At 44.4% G+C, this 18,156-nt stretch overlaps 1 protein-coding gene across 1 annotated transcript in view; it reads left to right on the forward strand.

Moving 5' to 3' along the window:
* The first annotated feature begins 6,933 nt into the window (after window positions 1-6,933).
* Window positions 6,934-18,156, forward strand: part of LOC126353908 (uncharacterized) — a 560,381-nt gene continuing 549,158 nt past the window's right edge. The window contains exon 1 of the mRNA XM_050003141.1: window positions 6,934-7,247. Within this exon, the coding sequence (XP_049859098.1) occupies window positions 7,187-7,247 (61 nt within the window). The 5' untranslated portion in view covers window positions 6,934-7,186. The remainder of the gene's footprint in view (window positions 7,248-18,156) is intronic.

The following is an 18,156-nucleotide window of genomic DNA, read 5'->3' on the forward strand; positions in this document are numbered from 1 at the left end:
GTAAATCTTCTTACACCTCTTATGTTTCCATACCCATCCAGCCTTTAGTGGATTAATGTTCTCTCTGTACAGGTGTTATTACCGACACAACATTATACAAAATATATTGGGATTCTGGTTGTTTGTCTCACTTCATTCACTAACACTTGAATGAATTTTCAAAGTTCCTCATACAGTGCAGAACGAATTATCGTTTTCTTCCACAAACTTTTACAAAAATTTTGGGTGCTTCCTGTCAACCCACAGACAAACACTCACGACCGTTTAAAACGGGGCAAGTATATAGCATGGTGTTTGCACAATTTGGAGATGGAATGCTGATAAACGTTAAAAATTTTAAATTACCCAAAGAGCTTATTGAAGTACACATGAACTATGTGCCGATCACAATGCACAAAACTTACTATTATCGGCAATAAGGCGACCTGAGACTGCACTGAATCCTAAGAATGGCTAATTAAAAATACACATGTCTTCACTGGAAGCAGCTATGTAGTACATTTAAATACATGCTATATTTCACTTATGGACGCCCACTGCATTACTCATGATCTGCTCGCCGTAAACTGACAGGTTATTTATAAAATTATTCTCAACGCACATTGCATTTAGTGTAATCTGCATTCAATTCACTTTAGTGTAATAATAGTCAATTAAATTCGGGTTTCTGTTCTACATTAACATTTTACTGAAACGCTGCTCACTGTCTACAAAATCCAACATCGATATAGTCAAATGATTTCTTTCCTGTATATTCTAATGAAATATTAAAGCATTTGAGTTTTAGTGTTGGTAATAATAGTTTTTTTCGACCAGCTCGCTTTCGCTCTCTTTCTTTACCAAGAAATACATTACTTCACTCCTGTGGACAGAAAGCTGTCGAACATCACGTTGCGGAATGGGGCCTGCATCGATCTCAAAGAATAAAGCATGTGTCTCATACACTACTGACCATTAAAATTGAACACCAAGAAGAAATGCAGATGATAAACGGGTATTTATTGGGAAAATATATTATACTAGAACTGACATGTCATTACAGTTTGAGTGCATAGATCCTGAGAAATCAGTACCCAGAACAACCATCTCTGGCCGTAATAACGGCCTTGATACGTATGGCCATTGAGTCAAACAGAGCTTGGATGGCGTGTACAGGTACAGCTGCCCATGCAGCTACAACACGACACAACAGTTCACCAAGAGTAGTGATTGGCTTATTGTGACGAGCCAGTTGCTCGGCCACCATTGACCAGACGTTTTCAAGAGATCTGGAGAATGTGCTGGCCAGGGCAGCAGTCGAACATTTTTTGTATCCAGAAAGACCCGTACAGGACCTCCAACGTGCAATCGTGCATTATCCTACTGAAATGTAGGGTTTGCAGGGATCGAATGAAGGGTAGAGCCACGGGTCGTAGCATATGAAATTTAAAGTCCACTGTTCAAAGTGCCGTCCATGCGAACAAGACGTGACCGAGACATATAATCAATGCCACCCCATACCAGCACTCCGGGTGATACGCCAGTATGGCGATGACGAATACACGCTTCCAATGTGCATTCACCGCGATGTCCCCAAACACGGATGCAACCATCATGATGCTGTAAACAGAACCTGGATTCATCCGAAAAAATTACGTTTTCCCATTCGTGCACCCAGGTTCGTCGCTGAGTACACCATCACACGCTCTCCTGTCTGTGATGCAGCGTTAAAGGTAACCGCAGCCATGGTCTCCATGCTGCTGCAGACGTCGTCGAACAGTTTGTTGCCATCTGTTCACTCAGGGATCGAGACGTGGCTGCACTATCCGTTACAGCCATGCGGATAAGATGCCTGTCATCTCGACTGCTAGTGATACGAGGCCGTTGGGATTCAGCACGGCGTTCCGTATTACCCTCCTCAACACACTTATTCCATATTCTGCTAACAGTCTTTGGATCTCGACCAAAGTGAGCAGCAGACTACTTCAGGCAAGAATGTGTCTCAAAAACCGGTGAACTTTGCATGGATTATCTGCCAACCACATAATCTGCCTCGCACTCTAGACAGCCATGCACTTTTATTATCACTTTCATTAATACTGCACCTGCTATTGTTTTGAACTTGTCCTCCCGTTATGTATACTTTTAATCTTAAATATTTTCTAGTCACAACATATCCAGTGCAAATATAGTACGAAATTTAGTTAATATGGACTTTGTTACATCCCTTCGTGATGTTTTAACAGAAACGGTCGGGTAAAAACACAGGTAGATCTTGCAGGCGCGTTGGGAAGTGTATGTGCAACGTTCGTTAGTGGCAGATGAGGAAGGCATTCAGAAACGGTGCGCTCTGCCTTAGAATGACGTGCAAGTGATCCCTATTCCCTGCTTCCTGTCAGTAAACGCGCAAGATCCTGGAAACTATGAAAACGTTCCTCGTAGTCACCAATCACCGTCAGAGGTTGCTGTTGCACTCATACATGCACGCCACTGCTATACGCTTCTTTCCCTGCCGATGCCGCATGTGTACTTCTTCGCACTTGATGGGCCCACACACACACACACACACACACACACACACACACACACACACACACACACACACAAGCGTGTGCACACAAACGTCCACACAAACACACACCCAGGGTGAGCGGCCCGTACGCAGCGAGCAGTAAAAAAGGCGCGTTTTCTCGCGCCTCGGGACGTGGGAACGCTGCCTGTTCCACGGAAACCCGACGCCAGTTACTGCGCTGTTTCTCCGTCACTACTAGAGGCAGCGTTGCAGGGAGCTGAGACGATTCATGGCTGTCGTAAAATGGGTACTATATAGCGTGGGCCCTGAGCTGAGGCTACGTCACAACATGGAGCGTCGCTGCTGGTGTACATTGACAGACGACCAGGTGGCAACAGTGTTTTGTTTTGGGACGTGTTATTTCATAGAAGGAAGGAAATGTTAAAATTCGAAGTATGAGATTGGTGCATAAAAATGAAATTATCGCAAAATGAATAGAAGCACAATGACAGTAGAGGAGAGAGGTAGCTACAGAATTAAAGAAAGAGATTAGCGAAGGGAAATCAATCACCGCGCAGTTTCAGAGAAGTAAACTGAAGATGTTAATAAAGGAAACAAAGAAATAACACAGGGAGAAAAAAGGACATGTAGGGTAGATGGCAGAAGTACGTCAAGCGTTGTAAGCCACTCTCTCGGATATGTTCTGGTGCTAGAAAATATGCCTTCAGATAAACGTCCTGAATATTTAACGTAAGGTTTTTCCCCAAGAATTATTTTATTACGCATTATGAGCATATTTTAAACACATATTCAAGTGTAGATAAGGCATATCTAGCAACTGGAAGCAATCAGGGAAATGAATGAATATTTCAGAGAAATTCTAGCTCACAACTGTTTCTAGTATTTTCATAATTTTCATGTTTTACCATATACATTCCTGGAAATTGAAATAAGAACTCCGTGAATTCATTGTCCCAGGAAGGGGAAACTTTATTGACACATTCCTGGGGTCAGATACATCACATGCTCACACTGACAGAACCACAGGCACATAGACACAGGCAACAGAGCATTCACAATGTCGGCACTAGTACAGTGTATATCCACCTTTCGCAGCAATGCAGGCTGCTATTCTCCCATGGAGACGATCGTACAGATGCTGGATGTAGTCCTGTGGAACGGCTTGCCATGCCATTTCCACCTGGCGCCTCAGTTGGACCAGCGTTCGTGCTGGACGTGCAGACCGCGTGAGACGACGCTTCATCCAGTCCCAAACATGCTCAATGGGGGACAGATCCGGAGATCTTGCTGGCAAGGGTAGTTGAATTACACCTTCTACAGCACGTTGGGTGGCACGGGATACATGCGGACGTGCATTGTCCTGTTGGAACAGCAAGTTCCCTTGCCGGTCTAGGAATGGTAGAACGATGGGTTCGATGACGGTTTGGATGTACCGTGCACTATTCAGGGTCCCCTCGACGATCACCAGAGGTGTACGGCCAGTGTAGGAGATCGCTCCCCACATCATGATGCTGGGTGTTGGCCCTGTGTGCCTCGGTCGTATGCACTCCTGATTGTGGCGCTCACCTGCACGGCGCCAAACACCCATACGACCATCATTGGCACCAAGGCAGAAGCGACTCTCATCGCTGAAGACGACACGTCTCCATTCGTCCCTCCATTCACGCCTGTCGCGACACCACTGGAGGCGGGCTGCACGATGTTGGGGCGTGAGCGGAAGACGGCCTAACGGTGTGCGGGACCGTAGCCCAGCTTCATGGAGACGGTTGCGAATGGTCCTCGCCGATACCCCAGGAGCAACAGTGTCTCTAATTTGCTGGGAAGTGGCGGTGCGGTCCCGTACGGCACTGCGTAGGATCCTACAGTCTTGGCGTGCATCCGTGCGTCGCTGCGGTCCGGTCCCAGGTCGACGGGCACGTGCACCTTCCGCCGACCACTGGCGACAACATCGATGTACTGTGGAGACCTCGCGCCCCACGTGTTGAGCAATTCGGCGGTACGACCACCCAGCCTCCCGCATGCCTACTATACGCCCTCGCTCAAAGTCCGTCAACTGCACATACGGTTTACGTCCACGTTGTCGCGGCATGCTGGGAAGTGGCGGTGCGGTCCCCTACGGCACTGCGTAGGATCCTACGGTCTTGACGTGCATCCGTGCGTCGCTGCGGTCCGGTCTCAGGTCGACGGGCACGTGCACCTTCCGCCGACCACTGGCGACAACATCGATGTACTGTGGAGACCTCGCGCCCCACATGTTGAACAATTCGGCGGTACGTCCACCCAGCCTCCCGCATGCCTACTATACGCCCTCGCTCAAAGTCCGTCAACTGCACATACGGTTCACATCCACGCTGTCGCGGCGTGCTACCAGTGTTAAAGACTGTGATGGAGCTCCGTATGCCACTGCAAACTGGCTGACACTGACGGCGGCGGTGCACAAATGCTGCGCAGCTAGCGCCATTCGACGGCCAACACCGCGGTTCCTGGTGTGTCCGCTGTGCCGTGCGTGTGATCATTGCTTGTACAGCCCTCTCGCAGTGTCCGGAGCAAGTATGGTGGGTCTGACACACCGGTGTCAATGTGTTCTTTTTTCCATTTCCAGGAGTGTATTTGCAAAGGGACACAAATCTACGGCTTACGTTGACACTGGGCCCCGCTTGAAACACAGTAGGCAATGTTTGTCCGGTTAACTCCAGCTACACATTAAAAAAATGAAACTGCAGATGATCTGCCGACACATCAGAGAAAATTTTCAGGCGACTGTTTGGAATGATACCGCGTCCTGTAAGTCATATAACCCACAAGCATGTGAATAGAGCATGATAGGTTCTATGAGCCATCTTGCATCATCAAACAGCCGATGAATCATTTCTGTACCACTATTGTTTATGCATTTCTGATTTACCGGGTGTTTAAAAAGTCAGTATAAATTTGAAAACTTAATAATCCACGGAATAATGTAGATAGTGAGGTAAAAATTGACACACATGCTTGGAATGACATGAGGTTTTACTAGAACCAGAAAAAAATGTATTGCTACACGCGTGAAAGATCTCTTGCGGGCGTCGTTTGGTGATGATCGTGTGCTCAGCATCCACTTTCGTCATGCTTCACCTCCCAGGTCCCCAGACCTCAGTCCGTGCGATTATTGGCTTTGGAGTTACCTGAAGTCGCAAGTATATCGTGATCGACTGACATCTCTAGGGATGCTGAAAGACAACATCCGACGCCAATGCCTCACCAAACTCCGGACATGTTTTACACTGCTGTTCACAACATTACTCTTCCACTACAGCTATTGTTAAGGAATGATGGTGGACATATTGACTATTTACTGTAAAGAACATCATCTTTGCTTTGTCTTACTTTGTTATGCTAATTATTGCTATTCTAATAAGATGAAGCGCCATCTGTAGGACATTTTTTTTTTAACTTTGTATGTTTTTGGTGCTAATAAAACCCCATGTCATTCCAAGCATGTGTGTCAATTTGTACCTCTCTATATACATTATTCCGTGATTTATTCAGTTTTCACATTAATACTGACGGTTTGATCACCCAATAAATTAAAGTTTAATTTAGACTACCGAAAATAACTTGTCTTACTCGTATTACTTAGATATAAAAGATGACGCACGCGTTGTTTGTGACGTACTACTTTGCTTGTAAAAGACACATGAGAAACCTACAAGCAGGTTCTTAGTTTATAACATACAAGAACACAAACTTCGTCTTTGATTGCTGTGGTTTGTTGGCTCAATAGAGAAAGTGCTCTACTGCCACCATATGCCTGTTCTATCCCTCTGCTGCATGATACAGAAAACGTCCAGAAATTTTCAGCCGATAATCACCCAAGTCGTACAGCTTGGTATCATGCGACTGCCACTACTTCGACGTCGTTTTTCTCATTTGCAAAAAGTAAATTTACAGTGCCCTAGAATCGTATAATCGGGTCGAAGAGACGGCTGTGAGTGCCGATTTTTGATAGATTTTTTTTGTCAGGCCGTCTACGGACAGAACAATATGCGCGTCGGAATGTTACCGTATTACGGGCGAATCAAATGGAAATAAATGGGTGCTCGATCTTTGTTCGCCCCGATGTGGTAAAGGCATTTGATTCTGAACAATAGACCATTAACTTCCTCTGCTGACAGGACAGGGGCTCTCCGAAACGGGCAGACCAATGGTAGAAAAAATGTCGAGAGAGAGAGAGAGAGAGAGAGAGAGAGAGAGAGAGAAGGAGCGGAAAGAGAGGGAGCGAGGGAGAGAGAGACAGAAACGGCGAGAGGAGGAGAGTGACGCCGTCCCGCGTCGTACCTGCGCGCATGCGCACTTCGCACGCAGACGGCACTTGGTGCGAGCGCCGCGGCGGCCGGCGACACAGCGCCGCCTGCGATCGCAGCGGAGCGGTCACTGCGGCGCCGACCGCTGGCGAGGCCGTCGGCACGTGGTCGCCTCTGCGAGGACGCGCGCGGCTTTCGTAGCTGACGTCACAGCAGGTGTTTTCCACCGACGTCACGTCACTAACTGTGTTGCTTCACGCCTGACGTGTGGCGAGCGGATGCAGGCAGGCGGTAGAACTCCGAAATGACGCTGTCGAGCGGACAGGGCGGTTTGCTGACGGGTTCTGACTGGTAGAGAAGGAGTCCCTCCTCCGCTTGGTCTGCTTCTGACATGTGGCCTCGTGACGCCCTTCTGGTGGTTGGGCTGCTCGGGAGCGTCACACCTGCTCCAGGTAAGTTGCGCACGGCGCAGGGAAACATACAAAGGCACGTCATTTCTCAATCGTCCACGACGTGTTTTAAAAACTAGCACCCATATCTTCATAAGGCAACTATACGCAGATCAGACCTGAAATAAATAGGTAATCGTGTAACGTTACCGACTAATTGCATAGCATACATTATCTAGCACTACATTGAATAATATACTTTTCCACCGAGTTATTGAACGACCGCATAGCTAACAACTGATGTAATAATTATGCGTTTTATAATATGAATAGAGAGTGTGGCAAAATAAGAATATTGTTATTCGTACACGTCAGTGTCTCAGTTTAATAGTGAAATATCTTCCAATAAAAACTGTGAAATGTGAGACCCGTTTGTCAGCCCCTGCCTCATGGATGCAACCCATAAAAGTAATGATGTTAATTTAAGTCCCGCATCGATGGCATGTGATCTGAATACTCCTACGCTGTGTACGTGCTCAACACACACATGCATGTATCCACATAACAGTAATTTCAAAATATAAATTTAAACTCAGGTTTCTCTGTGATAATACCTAGATAGACGTCTCATTGCTTTAAGTGTACTGAAAAAAGTGAGGCTAACTACTTGATTTGATTAGACTGTATGTGTATGGATTTGGGAGCTGCATCGAGAGTTAAATAGTGAGTGTGAATAAAAAGTTGCTCCCGTAATAAAAGCCCTCGTTGCCAATCGTCACGAGACATCCTTTAACGTACATTACTACTCAAACAACGACGATTGATACACGCCTTTTAGAGCGAAGTAACTATATCAGAGCAACCCCCTCCACTCGTGAGAGTAATAGCGAAGTAGATTTATTGTGGCCTCGAAGACATTTTCTGGTAGATCACGGGTCTTGTGCCAGACCACGGGTCTTCTGCCCGCTAAAATGATGTGCAGCAATTACACGGGTTGGCATTAAAACTGCAATAACACGAAGACGGCATGCAAAAAATGCCAAACTGACATAATGTGGACTACAAGCTTGGATATACCACGATGAGCATTTCATCGCAGCCACACGGGGCAGGTACAAGTAATGCCATCTGCATTCTGTATAGAAGGAAAGATTACACAGCGGGTTTCAGTTGAGTTCAACAGATTCAGACTTATTCATGTGGATCGGAGGTGTCAGTTATACAAATGTTGTTTTTAAACGATTGTATCTTCATGATGAACAATTTGACATATGCCACTCGATAAAAGCCTAGCGTAGACTTTCCCGTGCAACGTAGCTTATGGCTGAAAGATCCATGTTACTACTGTATTCTTTCTGACGTACCTTCTGTATATGTGTCGGTCCGGTCTTTTTAAATCTCTTGGAACTCAGTAGACAGCTAGTACTAAATGTTACAACCTCCCCTACGTTATCTATATATTTTTATCTTCTTATTTACCCTGTTGCTTAATTAATTTTTTCAGTATGTTCTATTAAATCCTAACATTCATCTTTGATCATTGTAAAAAGCCTCCAATTTTACATCAATTTTATATGAATTAGCTAGGTTTCACTGCCATAAGTCGAATCTTTAATTTGAAAATCCCGTGTATTGTTTACGAAATCTGTACAGGTCTTTGATACCGTTATCTTAGTTTATTTTACCTGTCGTCCTCGAAGCACAAAAGTCCTTCAACTGGTGTTGCCAACTCTTGCTGAAATTTACCTACTTTCTTTCTAAAGTTTTTCTTTTACAATTTCTTCGTCACTGATCTTCAAGTCTATAATGAAACTTGACTGCACTACATTCCAGCCGTATAGCGTCAGCAGAAAGAAAAGACAGCTCATATATGATCCATGGACTAGTATTTCTCCTTCGTTCCACCAGTCTGAAAATCTGAACACTTTTTCCGAGGTTGCCGGGAGTAGTTCTGGCGGTGCGTGATTCCCTATTCACCCCACAATGTGTCACTTTCTGACGAAGCCTAATAGGAGCCGTGGCATTATCTAGTTTGTTCTTGCGGACACTATCATTGAATAATGCGTTGATTTGCAGAGGTGATAGTGCGGGCTGAAGGTGAAAGAGATCAAAAACCTAATCGATTAATTCCAGACAAAGTAACAATTTAAAATAGTTACTCGACTCTGTCACTTCCTCAACTACTTTCTTATGAAGCATGATGGTTACAACATTGATCCATTTCTGTGTGTGTGTGTGTGTGTGTGTGTGTGTGTGTGTGTGTGTGAGTGAGTGAGTGAGTGAGTGAGTGCGTCCGTCCGTGCGTGCGCGAGCGTTTGTTGAAAATGAAATGGCTCTGAGCACTATTTGACTCAACATCTTAGGTCATAAGTCCCCTAGAACTTAGAACTAATTAAACCTAACTAACCTAAGGACATCACACACACCCATGCCCGAGGCAGGATTCGAACCTGCGACCGTAGCAGCCCCGCGGTTCCGGACTGCAGCGCCAGAACCGCACGGCCACCGCGGCCGGCGAGCGTTTGTGTGACTGACACTGACTATATGGCTTCTTTCAGAAATACTATTTTTCAGAATAAAACAAATGTTTCAAATACAAAAGCTATAACTTCTGAGGAGTTCAAAATTGCTAGAAAAGATAAAGAAGCTGTGAAAACACACTTTCTGTCGTTCTGTCGCATACTACGAGTACCGATGCGAAATTTGCGCTGTACCTGAAGCCACACAGTTTTCATCGTCGTTGGGAAACGTTTCACTGCAGATATTGATAAAGTGTCAGTACACTCTGACATTCCTAATCCCTTGAACTCTCTACGTAAAGTACTTCCGCATAACAGAAGCATCCATTGTTGTTTCAATATAAGGGGTAGGAAAACGTTGTTAAGACTCTTGACACTACGGGTTCAAATGGCTCTGAGCACTATGGGACTTAACAGCTCAGGTCATCAGTCCCATACAACTCAGAACTACTTAAACCTAACTAACCTAAGGACATCACGCACAGCCATGCCCGAGGCAGGATTCGAACCTGCGACCGTTGCAGTCGCGCGGTTGCGAACTGAAGCGCCTTAATCGTTCGGCCACCAGACACTACGGGAAAATACTCGTTTCTCTATTCAATTTCCGCATTAGTCGTAGGTCAAGCAATTTACTCTGTATTGTGTTTCTATTTCTTTTATTTTGCAACTAGGTTTGTAAACAAATAATACTGTACGGTGTTTGTCCACCTCATTTTCAGTTAGAAGAAAAATCGCCTCTGTGAGTTCTTGTGAGAGTGAGTGGCGACACAGAGAGAAAGAAAAAGAAGGCCAGAGAGTAGTGGACGGACGAAGGGAGGGGGAAGATACATACATCGAACAGAATAACTTTTTGCCCTCTGTCTGTCAAGAATTCTTCACTTTACAAAAAAAAAAAAAAAAAAAAAAAAAAAAAAAAAAAAAAACATGAATAATTTATCAATACGATTTTTTTTCCCTTTAGTGGCTATCACGTAATAGTGAATTCTTGTAAGAGTCTTCAGTCTTTAATACAGAAATCAGGGCCAACTAGTTAATTGTATATGCCAAAGCAAACCGAACAACTCATAAAGGAGTATTTTACAGTCGATACGTTTAAGTCATTCTTCCACTTCAATTTTTTGCTCTTTGTTAACTTTTATCATTTCTTCGTCATCGAGTTCATTGAAGACGAGCTACCCCTTAAGTCGTCTTTCAAGTGACTATATTAAGCGACTTAGCGAGTAAAGTATTGCCGCTGTTGGGTCATTTTTCTTGCCAACGTACAAAGTGTCCATGCCGTAAAACACATCCGCTTAGGGCTCTTCTTGCGTATCATTGCAGATGCTACATCATTTCCTTATAGTTCATTGAGACAGACTTACGACCGCAACTTAAGTGTGAATTTCAGTCACAGCAGAGTCGTGTCTTCTATATGCTACCTGACAGAAATATAGTCACAGTGTAAGATCTTACGAGTGGTTCAGATTTATCAAATACTGCGAGCAATGCCACAGATGCGGAAATAGTTTTATCACATCGTTCAGAGTATTTTCTGCAAAGTCCTTCATCATTCATGGTCTTGATGATAGGCGTTGTTCTGGCATTTGCTTTAGGGAATCAGCCAAAGCAAGTTACTAAATCCGTATCTTAATTTTTAAAAAAATATTGTTGATTTAGAGTCTTGCCAGCCTGTTATTTTTTGTTCATCTTCTGTTCATAAAAACTTGTGGACATTAACATGTTTACACTCCGTGTAGCTTATAGCTTAATATTTCCTGGTTTACTACATTTGCGGTTTCGGCATGTGTAACTTTTTAGTTTAAGTAATTTTTCTGGGCAAATTAATTTGTTGTGTCGTACATGTGATGATGGTGATGATGACGACGATGATTGAAAGAATTGCAGAGGTGTAACCTAGAATGAAGACAAGTCAGTTTCTTCCCTGATAGGGCCAAAGTGGCCCCTCACCCTATAGTCCACGTATGACGGATGATCATAAAGAATATGTCAAGACCTTACGCACCGATAAATTCCGCTGACAATTTGGGTTTACGATAGGATATCTACTCATTTTCGATGACGTACTACTGAAGAAACTTTCTTCTGTAACCGGTTTCTATCTCTCAGTCGTCTGCCATTAAAAAAATGCATCTGGAGCACTGAACGCAGGGATAGATACCACTTTAGATTTTCGCCTGTTCCCGCCGGCACCTATTTGTCTGACGAGTGTGCTCTGGTGATGTGCCGTGGACCTCACTTACTGTCCACAGACGCACATTTGTTTCTCTTAACTGTCGTCTGATTTCGTAGATCTAGCAGTAGCCGTGTTTGCAGACTAAATTACGTGACTTCAAGCGGACCTTAGAAAATTTTTATTTTTCTTGTTTAATGAATAACACACAGCTCTCCACGTATTCGTCCAATAACGTAGCTGCGTAGCTGCGATTTTCGTAATAAAATTTGCCGCATATAAGCAAAGGAGTATTTTACATTATGGCTGACAACAGAAGTTCTCTGTTAAGGCAGAGGAACATCTTCACCATTACGACTAGGCTGAATGGCAGAGGAGGAGATCAAAACAAAAGTTGAGTATTTCGCAAAATAATTATGACGAAGAACCCAAAAATATACTGTCCCACTGAAAGCCACTATATCTGGATGATTTTTTTTATAATTTTCTTTCCTAGGGTATAGTCGGTGCATACTTGGAGCCTAGAAGTACTTTCAGTCTTGAAGATTAGAGGTGAATGTTTGTTATTTAAAGTAGAGTGTATGTATCAGACTGAAGCAAAAGAAGTAATTACGACTGCTATGAAAATGAAATACAGGTGGTTGGGACACCTTGCCTCTACAGTAAATGCACTCACCGACCGACATCGATACCTCTTCTCAGTGCAGCACTCCGTGAAGACTGGGCTGCCATTCCCCAAGGGAAAACTTCCAGCACCTGACTGAACGTATGCCTGGAAGAGTGCAATCTGTCATCAAGGCTAAGGGTGGGCCAACACCGTACTGAATTCCTGCATTACCGATGGAGGGCGCCACAAACTTGTAAGTCATTTTCAGCCGGATTCCGGATACTTTTCATCACATAGAGTAGACGCACAGGACATTCCATTTCGGAAATCCTTAGGATATTCATTATTCCGTAATCCATAGTGTCAAGAGCTTGCTGACAGCGCAGTGGCCAACGGCCTTCACTTAACGACCGAAAGCAGCGGCATTTGTGAAGAGTTTTTAGCGATAACAGGCAAGCAACACTGCGTGAAATAATCGCAGAAATCACTGTGGCACGTAAGAAGAACGTGTAAGCTTTGACGGTGAGGCGAAATTTGGCGTTAATAGACTATGCAACACACGACCGCCGGTGGTGCCTTTGCTAGTATATGACATCACCTGCAGCGCCTCTCCTGGACCCGTGACCATATTGTTTGAACCCTAGGCAATTGGAAACCCGTGGCCTTGTCAGATGAATCCCGATTCAGCTGATGGAATGGATCGAGCGGGGGGCAGACCCCACAAAACCTGGCCCCAGACTGTCAACAAGGCTCTGTGGAAGCTAGCGGAGGCTCCACAATGGTGTGAGCTGTGTTTACATGGAATGAACTGAGTCCTCTGGTCCAACTGAACCGATCATTGACTGGAGATGGCTATGTTCGGCTACTTGGGGACCATTTGCAGCTTCATGTTCCCAAAACAAAGGTGTAATTTTTACAGATGGTAAGGCGTCATGTCACTGGACCACAACTGTTCCCGATTCGTCTGGAGGATATTTCAGAAAGTTTGAGCGAATGACTTGGCCACACAGATCGCCCCACATGAATCCCATCGAACATTAGCGCTACGTAATCGAGGGGTCACATTGTGCACATGCCCATGTATGTTACGTCGAGTTGCTGTGCTACCCCGCGCAAAATGAGGTCTTACATGATATTAGGTATCCCTTGACTTGTCACCTCAGTATAGATGTCTTAGAAATCTGCAGTGACATTCAGCGACTTGTTATCTTTTTTTGCCTCGACGCTTGTCTGTACAGTGATACATCACTAAACTCCACAGCTTACTGTGTGGTCGAGTAAGCAGATGTCTTTGACAGCTATTGCAGTGAACATCAGTTGATGTACAGGTACAGAAAGTAAATACAGAACGACCCCCAGAGGTGTGATGGGAGAGGGCTAGGCACGAACACAAGTATATGATGTCACTTTGAATGACAAAAGAATTGCATGTCTTGCAGAATGTATGACCTATACTCAAGTGTAGTGTGTGCAATTTTGCATCTTTCAGACAGAATGAGTCAGGCACGGGTACTCAAATCTGGAATATTATCTTCTACTTCTATAACTACATCTAAACTCATCAAGGCACCTTACGGTGTGTCGCGGAGGGTATTTTCTGCACCACTGTCACTTGCCCCTTTTTCTGTTCCACTGTGTCTATGTATTGGCACTACAGTACAATTGTTTATGTTGATGGTCAGTTGCCACTGCCTGCACCAAGCTTTGATACTCTGCAGGTCTTCCTGCACTACACTACAACTTTCTAGCGTCGTGTCTTCTCTGTATACAACGGCACCATCTGTCAAAAGCCTTACAGGGAGTCCGACGCTATGTATTTAGTCACTTGTACATTTGCATATATTGTAAAAATTAATGGTTCTGTAACACTCCCCTGGGGGACGCTCGAAGTTATTTTTAAGTCCGAAGACTCGTCTCCGTTCAGAATTACATGCCGTGTTCTGTTTGCCAGAAACTCTAGTGTACAGGCACACAGTTGTTGTGCTATTCCATACGCTCGTATGTTGTTCACAAGGTGACCGTGTAGAACTGTATCTTTTGCAGGCAATGAATCTACTCACTATTAGGGTGGGTTGGGAGTCGAGCCTGCAAGACAGTTGGTAAGAAAATTGTCTGTTAAATTCAATAGTGTGGCCACGAGACACTTCGCTTTAATCTGCCACAAGGCCTCAAAGTCATCTTTCCTCTCTGGAGCAGGTTCCATGAATAGTGGATAACGGGGCACTTATTGTGGCACTGTAATGGGCGTTTACGGATCTAACGAATTCCAGACAAACGATGGTTAACAGGGTACATTGTAGAGGATGTGAAATTTACAGATTTACTGACTGTAATGTGAGGAAAGCTTTCTCTGTACAGCAGCAGTAATTACTGATCGTAATGATCTGTAAAACTTATCTCTTTTGGGAGAACCGAGCGAGGTGGCGCAGTGGTTAGCACACTGGACTCGCATTCGGGAGGACGACGGTTCAATCCCGTCTCCGGCCACGCTGATTTAGGTTTTCCGTGATTTCCCTAAATCGCTTCAGGCAAATGCCGGGATGATTCCTTTGAAAGGGCATGGCCGATTTCCTTCCAAATCCTTCCCTAACCCTAGCTTGCGCTCCGTCTCTAATTACCTCTTTGTCTATGGGACATTAAACATTAACCACCACCATCTTTTGGGACAGTAATATTACATATCATTGATGGAATAATAAACGCACAGTTTATGAAAGCACTTTATACACCACCAAGCAAGCCACACTGCGATAGCAGATTAGAATTGGTCATTTTACTATAACTGTATGGTAATTCAACTGTATGCTAATTTCCCCTGGGTTCGACAGCAATAAACTGCTTGTGTCCCGTTCATACGTACGTTCTCAATTCCACCAACTGAAGCGACGCGGCTGGCTAAGACATTAGAGTCGTATTAAAGACGGACTGGAATTAATCACTTTTCCACTATCACATCTATATTTTACTTAGTTTCCTTACACTGATAACTTTGGGATGGTTCCTTTAAAAGGGAGAGACCAATTACCTTCTGCTCATGCCTCTGAGCTAGCGCTCTAATGATAATGTCGTTGACGGCACACTGAAATCTAACCCTCTTTCATTTCTTTACATGAATGGCGTCCTTAGGAAGAATAAAAATATTTCTGTTGACAGCTTTTTCTTCAATAGTTTGTGAAATACAGCACCTCTTCCATCTTTGTATAAACTTTGCGATCTCGCCTGGAATTTTGCTACAACTAAATTGCAGAGCCAAAGAAACTGGTACACCTGAATAATATCATGTAGGCTCCCGCGAGGAGGCAGAAGTGCAAAATACGACGTGGCATGAACTCGACGAATATCTGAAGTAGTGCAGGAGGGATCTGACACCATGAATCCTGCAGGGCTGTTCGTAAATTCCTAAAAGTACCAGGGGACGGAGAATTCTGCTGAACAGAACATTGCAAGCCATCCCAGGTATGCTCAATATTGTTCATGTCTGGGGAGTTTGGCGGCCAGCGGAAGTTTTTAAACTCAGAAGAGTGTTCCTGTGACCTCTCTGTAGCAATTCTGGACGTGTGGGGTGTCGCATTGTCCTGCTGGAATTGATCAGGTTTGTCGGAATGCACAATAGACGTGAATGGGTGGAGGTGACCAGACAGAATGCTTACGTACATGTCACCTGCCAGAGACGTATCTAGATGTATGAGGGGTCCTATATCACTCCAACTGCACACGCCCCACGCCATTACAGAGCCTCCACCAGTTTGCACAGTCTCCTACTGAAGTGTAGGGTCCATGGATTCACGAGATTGTCTTCATACATGTACACGTCCATCCGCTCCATACAATTTGAAACGAGACTCGTCCGACCAGGCAACACGTTTCCAGTCATCACCAGCCCATTGTTGGTGTTGACGGGTCCAGCCGAGATGTAAAGCTTTGGGTCCTCTAATCATTAAGGGTACACGAGTAGGCCTTCGGTTCCGAAAGCCCATATCGATGATGTTTCGTTGCACGCTGACAATTGTTGATCGCCCAGCATTGAAATCTGCAGCAATTTGCGGAAGGGTTGCACTTTTGTCACGTTGAACGATTCTCGTCAGTCATCGTTGGTCCCTTTCTTGCAGGGTCTTTTTCTGGCGGCAGCGATGTCGGAATTTGACGTTTTACCGGATTCCCGATATTCATGGTACACTAGTGAAATAATTGTACTGGAAAATTCGCACTTCTTCGCTGCCTTGGAGGTGCTGTATACCATCTCTCATGCGCCGACTATAACGTCACGTCCGTGTCACTCAAATCTTGATAATCTACCATTGGAACAACACTAACCGATCTAATAACTGCGCCACACATTTGTAGGCTCATAGAGGCGTTGCCGTCCGCAACGCCGTATTCTGCCTGTTTACATATCTCTGAATTTGAATACGCATGCCTATACCAGTGTTTTGGCGTTTCAGTGCATTATGACCTCATTATTGACGAGACGTACGCCTCTAACGTTTGAGGTCCTATCGATTACCGCTCCAAGTGAATGAGCAGTACCCCAGTAACTGCATGTGGCGACGTTTGAGAACGATGGTGCATGGTATATTCTTAATCTTTCATTGCGCTTATGTGTGCTCGAATCCTGACCCGATACTGCTAACTGATACAAGAGTTTCTTGTGATGGATGTGGATTGTACACTTTCTTAGACTCAAACCAAGGAGAAAGCTTTATGTATGGTATAAATTAAGTCCAATTATAGATGAGATACCCTGAACTATCAGCTTTTATATTGTGATGATTCATAACGAACTGCTTATATTTTCAGATGTAGTATCCTTCATGTGGCTCGTGTAAAGTGTCAGACAATATGACTTTTTTCTGTTATCAATTTTAACATCTGAAGAAATGAAACATTCGGTGGAGGGAACGGCGGACAAGCTTAAGCTATGGATAATAATACGCAAAGAAATTAAATTATTGAGGGTACCTAAACCTCGGATTTGCAGCTAATAAAATATGTGTATGGATATGCCTATTGATAAATGCGTTTTTCTTGATTAATTTAAAACATCACTGGTAGCGTTATTGTTTGATTTCCACTTTTATCTGGAAGCGTTGTCTGTTTGTACATTTTGTAGGTCTTCCTGCGTTTGTGGTTTAATTTAGTATTGGTTTCCATCACTACGTATTTCTTGGCTTTCAGTAGGACAAAATACAGCACCACTAATATTTGTTAACGTTCTGCTTACTAAACGTAAGGACACATCATGGCCCTAGAAATGAAGATACAGCAAAGTTCGTGAAAGCTCATATAGTAATTAGCTTCGCTGTCACATTACTACGAGGGTTGGAACTTAAATAGTGGCAACTATTTATTCATAACCGATAGAAAAGAGTTACGTATTTGCATCTGTTACTGTCCTTCAAAGTTGTCAACAGCGTTGTGTAGAACCCGCTGCCAGCGATGTGGAAGGGGTAGTATGACATTAGCAGAGCCTGTTCCTTAGCAGAGCCTGTTCTGGTGCGAATGGAGCAATCTACTGCCTGTCGAATTTCTGGAACAGGTCTGAAGCGAAAGCCACGAAGTGGTTCCTTCACCTTCGGAATCAAATCAAAGTCACAAGAACTTAAGTCCGTGGAATATGGTGGACGGTACAGTGCTTCCCAGTCACATCGACCGAACAAAGCAGCCACAGCGCTGTAT

The sequence above is a fragment of the Schistocerca gregaria genome, chromosome 1 (genome assembly GCF_023897955.1).
Source record: "Schistocerca gregaria isolate iqSchGreg1 chromosome 1, iqSchGreg1.2, whole genome shotgun sequence".
NCBI classification, from domain to species: Eukaryota; Metazoa; Arthropoda; class Insecta; order Orthoptera; family Acrididae; genus Schistocerca; species Schistocerca gregaria.